Source organism: Impatiens glandulifera, chromosome 3 (genome assembly GCF_907164915.1).
Source record: "Impatiens glandulifera chromosome 3, dImpGla2.1, whole genome shotgun sequence".
Lineage (NCBI taxonomy): Eukaryota > Viridiplantae > Streptophyta > Magnoliopsida > Ericales > Balsaminaceae > Impatiens > Impatiens glandulifera.
The window spans coordinates 33,001,731-33,010,023 of record NC_061864.1 but is presented as its reverse complement, the minus strand read 5'-3'; the positions used below and the strand labels follow the sequence as shown (position 1 = coordinate 33,010,023).

Here is an 8,293-nt window from a genome sequence, read left to right as displayed (position 1 = left end):
GAATTTGAAGGTTTCTACATTTATTGAGTTAGGTCAACAATTAACCGAGAGTAGGTGATCAAAAATTTATGTTATGTTGACTAAATTAATTTATTTTGTTTTAACTTTACATGTTTTTATCGTGACTATTGAGCGAACATTTTCAACAATGAAAAATGTGAAAACAAAACTTTGTAATAAAATGAAGGATGATATTTTTGCCGAGGCTTGACGCTCTATATTGAACGAGATTTAACTAAAGATGTAGATATAAATTAGTTTTATGTTACATGATCTTGTAGAACTCAACTTATTTAACCAATATATTTATTATTTATTACATTAAATTTTAACCTACACAACTTTAAACTTTAAATCATGAATCCGTTCGACTCCAACTGAACAATCTCTATGAGTTTGTTTGGTTTTATTTTTTAAATAATAAAATATAAAAACATCGTCTCATCCTCATTTATCGTATTAATTAATTTATTAATAAAAAATATAAAAATATTTTTTATTTTAAGTTATTATTTTTTATTTTATCACTATATATTAATTTTAATTTTTTTTTTATTAAAAAAAAATAATCAGAAATAATTTAAAAATTAAATATAAATTGTGATATGAGATAAAAAAAAAAAAGAAGAAAAGAAAAGACAGGACTCAAGAGTGAATGCGGAGTGGGGTCCATATAACAGTGGGCCCGGTGAATGGGTCGAAATAAAACAGTATAAAAGTGGGCCATCCAAGCCCGCCCGAATAAAAAGTGTAAAAAAAATCTCTCTTCTTCAATTCAGCTGCTTATCCCACGTGATTAAAATAATATGTATTTCCACCCCATTTATCCCCACGTGTTGATATTCTCTCTTCTTCCCATGGTCCCACTTTCTCTTCTTCCCTCCTTTTCTCTTCTCTGTCTATTTCAGTCTCCTTTATCATCATCATCATCATCCATCTCTACTTCAAACTCAATTCTATTCATCAACCAATTCAATTCTCTCTCTAAAAACGTGTTTTACAAATCAACAATGATCTCATCGATTCTTCTATCTATCACCGTCTCAATGATCATCATTCTCGCTTCATCAATTGCAGAAGCGAAATCTTCATCTGACATCGATTTGTCCTACATGGATCAACGAGATGATAGATCATGTACAATCGGTAATATCCGGAATCAAACCGCATCCGGAAGACTATTGAGAGCTGAAATTCCTATACTCCCGCCTTCCTTGCTCGAATGTAAGAAATGGAGCAAGGCGTGCGCCAATGAGATCATGAGGATCGCCAACGCTCCGGAGAACGTTCTATGGATGAAACAAATTCGAAGACGTATCCACGAGAATCCGGAGTTAGCGTTTGAGGAATTCGAGACTAGTCGATTAGTTCGTCAAGAACTGGACCGGATGGGGATCAGTTACCGTTTTCCTCTTGCTACTACTGGTATACGAGCATCTATAGGCACCGGAGGACCTCCTTTTGTCGCACTCAGAGCCGACATGGATGCCCTCCCTATACAGGTTCATCATCATAACTCTATATACAGTCTCAATTAAATATTCAACTAAGCATTTATGAGTTAGATACAACAACTACCTTGTTGTAAATTAGGGTTTAATAAATCTCCATTTTCAATTTGGGGATTGTTAACGAAAATTCTTAAAATGTGTTACAGGAAGCGGTTGAATGGGAGCATAAGAGTAAAGTCGCTGGCAAAATGCACGCCTGTGGTCACGACGCACACACTACGATGCTCCTCGGTGCGGCGAAGATCCTCAAAGCTCGTGAACGTTATCTAAAGGTCCCTCCTTCTTCCTAATCCAACTCTTTAATTCATGTTTTATTAATTGAACACGTTCTCTCCTGTAATGTTGACCTAAATTAATCTTTATATTTAGTCTCTAGCCGTCATTGACTCTATCTTCATAGCACATTCCATAAAATACTCCATTAAACTTGCATAAAAAGTTCAGATGACTCATTCAACTTTAGATTCATTGAATTAGCTCACTGAACTTGTAAAAATTGGATGAATCTGAAAGAATGTTGTTTCATACACTTCCATTTGATCTACCCATATATAGGAGCTGAGTTTTTTAAGTTGAAAATTTCTTTTTTAAGTATCTTCAACATATATTATATGAAACACAGAGCAAAGACAAACAAATATGTAGGTGGAGTCCAATCATGCTTCCACTTTTTTAGTTAAAATGTGTGGCCTATTTTTTTCCTTGATCAAGTGTTGTGTTTGCCTTTTTATAGTGGATGAGCATAGAATAGACCATTATTGAAGCTAAAGGGATTAAAAATGAAGAAAATGATTTAGTGGAGAATGATTGAACTGGCATGTTTACGTATGGTTTGGGTTTAAAGAGAATAAAGATTTTTTTATGTTTGCATCTGATTTGAACTAAACTAAGCTTTTACTGTACATTGTTGCCTTTTTCTTTAGTTTTCTGCACAAATTCTCTGGAGAGAATTTTTAATTCTCCCAGTAGGGATAGATGATGTCTTTTCTTGACCTTGTTATCTTGGTTCATGAACAGATTTCTTGGATATAACTTTTGTAGAACAAGTCTTTGAAGCTTCAAAAGCAGATCTAGATAATGAACTTCAGATTGATCAAGTCATTCTTTCATGTTATCATATAATTGGCATATCAACAGCTTATCAATTATAGCTCTTATGAGTTAGATTATCATATCACAGCATATACTGTATACATAATAAGCTCATTTCCAAATAACCCACTATTCAATCTAGATTCAAATCTACCATCACATTATTCAAAACCATCAACCAAAATATCAAATTACCCTTAGGCCTTGTTTGATTTTGGGTAATTTGAATAATCAAGTGATTATTTTCCAAATAACCTTATATACAATCTACATTCAAATATGATCACATCATTCAAATCATCAACCAAAATATCAAAGTTACAAGAAATTAGGTTATTTTGAGTTGTTAACTTATTTGGGTAAAAAGACATTAGAGGTATAAATATATATATTTTTAAATAGAGGGTATTTTGGTATTTTGATTAATGATGTGATTGATTAAAATAATGAGTTATTTGAGATTAATCCTAAATAACTTTGATCAAACTAGGCCTTAAATTGTATGGACGACTCACTCATGGTTATTGGTTAGATCAGAAATAAGTTTATACTCTTTGTTGAGTAAATGTGGGCTGATTTATTAATAGTTTTTGGTTAATTGATTATTATATGATTAATTGCTGGCTGTACTTCTTTTACCTGGTTAATTTTAATAGTATTCTATTGAAACTGGAATCCATCTTAATTAACAAATAGGTGATTGATTGCCTGGAATATTCAAGAATTCCATGGCAAGGAAAGCTAAAGGATGAGATGTTTCCATTGATTGAGACATTTTTCTTCTTCTTTTGCTTAACATTTACATTTGTTATCTTAGTTTAATAAGCATAATTTATAATTTGGTTGATGATTCAAATAACAATTTTATATCAAATAGAAAAAGACTTGGACAATAGAATAAGTGAAGTTGTGACAAAATATAATTAATATTTGTCACAACTACAGGACAACAATTTCTTGTCACTATATTGACTCAAGGCATGTGAACAGAAAATTGAACACATATTCCTTTTTGTTTGGATTTTTTTGTATTCTGTCACTGTCTGTAATTACTCTTATCTAATATGTTTGTGGTGTTTACTGTGTTTAAGGTATTAGGTTCAACTGTCTTTGTAAAGTATTTATTAAGACTCTTTAGTGTAATAGTTAGTTAGATTGAGCTTAACTATAGGCCCCACAATTCTTAAATGAATGCTATGGTATTTTTCTAGTTGCATTATTATCACATTTCTGAAATGCTGAACTCATTATCCATATGGTCAACCTCAACCATTTTTTTTTGGAATGTTAAAAATGTTTTTACAAATATTACGAGACAGTTTCATGATTGGGTGTACTCTGATTTTCAGGGCACAGTAGTATTATTGTTTCAGCCAGCTGAAGAAAAAGGTAACGGTGCCAAGAGAATGATCGATGATGGGGCATTAGAGAATGTGGAGGCGATATTTGCTCTTCATGTATCCCATGAGCGAAAAACGGGTATGATTGGGTCTAGACCGGGCACAATATTGGCTGGTTGTGGGTTCTTCAGGGCTGTAATTTCTGGGAAAGATGAACGTTCAGAGTATCCTAACCGCTCTATTGATGCTGTTCTAGCTGGTTCGGCTGCTGTAATTAGCTTACAGGGCATCGTGTCTCGTGAAACCAATCCACTTGATTCTCAGGTCAGTCAATTATCTTATGCTAAACTTAATCTAGACTGTCTATCTAATTCATGGAAAATAAAAGGTATGTATTATTTCTAAGTAATTCATGAATCTATGGTTCAAATCATCAAAGAACGAAAAAAAAAAAGTTTGAATTGTATGTGAAAAGACAAGAAAGGTAGTTATATAGTTTATAGAAAAATCAAAGATAAATAAGGACGTTTTAAAGCTGGTTTATTTGAATTTTGTCAAAATAAACTTTTATCCCATTATCATTCAAATATATATATATATCTCAAATAAGGGGGTTGGTTGCAGGTGGTATCAGTGACTATGTTCAATGGAGGCAACAACGATCTGAACAACATCCCAGATACAGTCATAATTGGAGGCACTTTCAGGGCATTCTCAAACATATACGAACTTCGTAGGAGAATCGAGGAGGTAGGTTTGTTTTATTTTGTTTGATTTGCAAACGAAATGAAATAAAACGAAAGAATCCTTACACAGGTAATCGTGGAACAAGCAAACGTGATGAGATGCAAGGCAAGCGTGGAGTTCTTCGAGAAAGAGTACACAATATACCCACCAATGGTGAACAGCGAGCGTATGTACGAACAAATGAGAAAAGCGGCGGCAGAACTGATTGGAGAGGAGAAGTTTGTGGTGGTTCCGCCTATATTAGGGGCGGAGGATTTCTCGTTTTACTCGGAAGTAGTGGAGGCGGGATTCTTCTATGTTGGTGTAAGGAACGAAACATTGGGGTCTGTACATAGCGGGCATTCGCCACATTTCATGATCGATGAAAATGCTTTACCTATTGGGGCTGCTGCTCACGCGACCCTTGCTGAAAGATACTTTCATCAAGAATAAGGTAAGGTTCAATGTTGGTTATCATTTATCAAGCAGCTAACAGTTAAGTTAGTTAAGTGTTTGTTTGACTTTTTTTTTTTTTAGGTATTTTTGTACCTCTTTTGAGAAAGTAAATGAAAATAAAAATAAAGGGGGTATAATAGGAAACATAGTGCTAGTAATGTCATGTATCCAGTACTAATGTAAGTTAGGGCTTCTCTATTTATTTATATGTGTTTTCGGGAACACATGTAAAATTAAACTGTATAGAGATCAATTTTTAGCTTGCCATTGAAGTTCTAAACATTTTACCATTTGCAAGCAAATTGTTACTTGGTTTTTGAGATCTTTTATCTTAATTGGTTTTTTTACCGCATTCTAGAAGGTGTTTACAGGGCGGACTCGGGTCGGGCCCTCTGAACTCTTACCGCATTCTGGAATTTTCCTCCGGTAAAAAAAAGATTTAGACTGATGTACTTTATTACTAGAAAATTTTATGTAGACGTATGAACCTGAAATATTTACAAGTGACTGAAAATGTTAATTTATTTTTTCTCTCTTTACTCATTTATATTTTATTAAAATCAGTTTATGAAATATTTATATATATATTATTTTTAGAATAATGATTTGGGGGCCGAGGGTGGGGCTCAGATCATAAAGCGAATCTATGTGGCATTGCCACGCTGGATTTTTTGAATTAAAAAAAAATTAAATAGCTTTAATTCGCATGCCCTTCTCTCTCATTACTCTCTCTTCTCGCTCCCTCCTGTGTAAACCCTAGTCGAGCCGTAGTCTAGCCATTGATTCTCTCTCATTACTCTCTCTTCTCGCTCCCTCCTGTGTAAACCCTAGTTGAGCCGTGATGTATTTTCTGTCTCGCCGTGGAAGCGCTCAACCATTTCCATCAATCTCTTCTTGCCGCCACTTGTTATCCGTCTCGCTGTGGAAGCCCCTCGCCTCCTCTTATATTCTCGCCGTACGTATTCTCCAATATCCAATCGCTTCTTGTTATCTATTCTCTAAAATCAATGAATTCTGCTACCGATATCAACATCCCATCTACCGTCCCCCCTAATTCCAACATTGTAACGACTCCGAATGCACGAAAGAGGAAGACCATCCCGAAGACACGAAAGAGGAAGACCAACGATGTTGACAACCAAGATTTTGGAATGTAAGTTATCTTTTGCGTGTTATATTTCGTAATAACTAATTATATTGAGCGTAAAATATCGTTATATGAAGCGTACTAAGTAGTTATATGAAGCGTAATTAGTAGTTATATGAAGCATAATAAGTGGTTGGATGGAGTATAATATGTAATTATATGGAGCATAATAGGTAGATATATGGATCGTAATAAATAGTTATATGGAGCGTTCACCTTTGTCATTTTTTCAGTTCGAAATTGTCAAAAAAAAGAAGATTGCCGAAAACAACGATTCCAAACATCCGCACTTCTCCTCGGGGCCTATGTAAACTCGTGAATGGACTGTCGGACCTCCAAAAGCAAGCTGTCAAGGACATCGGCTTCGGCTCTCTCCTTTCCTTACGTGTCTCCAAATTGCCATCCTCAATTGCAATGTATTTGTTTGAATACTTCGATAAACTAACGTGTTCCCTGAGTCTGAGCAACCATCAAAATATGGTTATTGACGAGTAAAGCTAAAAAAAACTTAATATAATGCTGAATTATGCTCTATAGTTTATTGTTTGTGGTATCATAGTCAAATAATTTATTTGAGATCTATATAATGAGGCAATCAGCTCAACATAACGAAGCAACAAGTACAATATAACGAGTAAATGATCTCAATTTAACGAAGCAATAAGTACAATATAACGAAACAACAAGTACAATATAACGAGTCAGTGATCTCAATATAACGAAGCAACAAGTACAATATAACGAGTCAATGATCTCAATATAATGAAGCAACAAGTACAATATAACGAGTCAATGATCTCAATATAACAAAGCAACAAGTACAATATAACTACAATAATGTGGTAAAAGAGAATTGAGAGGAGACTATTGTTTGTGGTATAGTAGCTGGGTCATTGAATTGTTGCGCATCTGTTGGTTCATCCCGCATTTTTTTCTATAACAAAATTTAACAAGGCAATTAGTTAAATATATTACATCAATATAACTAGGCAATGAGCTCTATATAACGAGTAAATGAGCTCAATATAACAAAGCAACTAACACAATATAACGACTCAATGAGGTAAAACTAACCTTTGTTGAATGTTTGGACCTGTTAATTACTTTTTCTACGGCAAATGATTTTCGTTTCGTTGGTGGCCTACCTCGAGCCCTCACTCTAACCTTAGTGTATTTAGATCAATATATATGTGTATTGAGCTCAATATAACCGTGTATTTAGCTCAATATATCCGTGTATTGAGCTCAATATAATGATGTATTGAGCTCAATATAACAATGTCAATATAAAGTTGTATTGATCTGAAGATAAATGGAGGATAACGATTAAAGATAACGATGAAAAAACACAATATCAAAACATAGTAGTCATATGGAGTTACCCGAACAATGTCAATATAAAGTTGTATTGATCTGAAGATAAAGTGATGATAACGATTAAAGATAACGATGAAAAAACACAGTATCAAAACATAGTAGTCATATGGAGTTACCTGACCACCGTCGATATGGTTCTCCGGAGCAGCCACCGGTCGAAATGTATTTATATCGAGTTATATACCGGTCGCCGTCGATAAGTTTCTCCGGAAGAACTGAATCTATTCTAGGGTTTACAAGAAAGGTTGTCTGGGAGAGGATAGAGAAAAGAGAGAAAGTAGTTCCGTGCGTTTATATTTCTTTCTCAGATCATAAAACGAATCTATGTGGCATTTTTTTTTACAGCCTGGCAAAACATACATGGCAGCCACGGAGGATTCGCTGTATGGTCGGAGGCCCAGCATCGGCCTCCCTATCACAGCCCTTATTTTTAATATAAATAAAATTTTATTTTGTAATTAAAAATGTTTAATTATATACTTACAAATTATTTAAATTTAAATTTTAAATATAATCATTTCATATTATAAAAGATTTTAATAAATTATTTACTATTATTTTTTTGAATAATGATTTGGGGGCCGAGGGTGGGGCTCAGATCATAAAGCGAATCTATGTGGCATTGGCACGCTGGATTTTTTGAA

General features: G+C 34.0%; 1 protein-coding gene across 1 annotated transcript; it reads left to right on the top strand.

The window, feature by feature from the left end:
• The first annotated feature begins 971 nt into the window (after positions 1 to 971).
• Positions 972 to 5,457, top strand: LOC124932810 (IAA-amino acid hydrolase ILR1-like 6). The gene is made up of 6 exons (XM_047473492.1): positions 972 to 1,502; positions 1,658 to 1,783; positions 3,953 to 4,267; positions 4,568 to 4,693; positions 4,760 to 5,123; positions 5,207 to 5,457. Exons 1-5 carry the CDS (start codon positions 1,011 to 1,013, stop codon positions 5,120 to 5,122), a joined length of 1,422 nt encoding a protein of 473 aa, XP_047329448.1. The 5' UTR covers positions 972 to 1,010; the 3' UTR covers position 5,123; positions 5,207 to 5,457.
• The last annotated feature ends 2,836 nt before the right edge of the window (positions 5,458 to 8,293 follow it).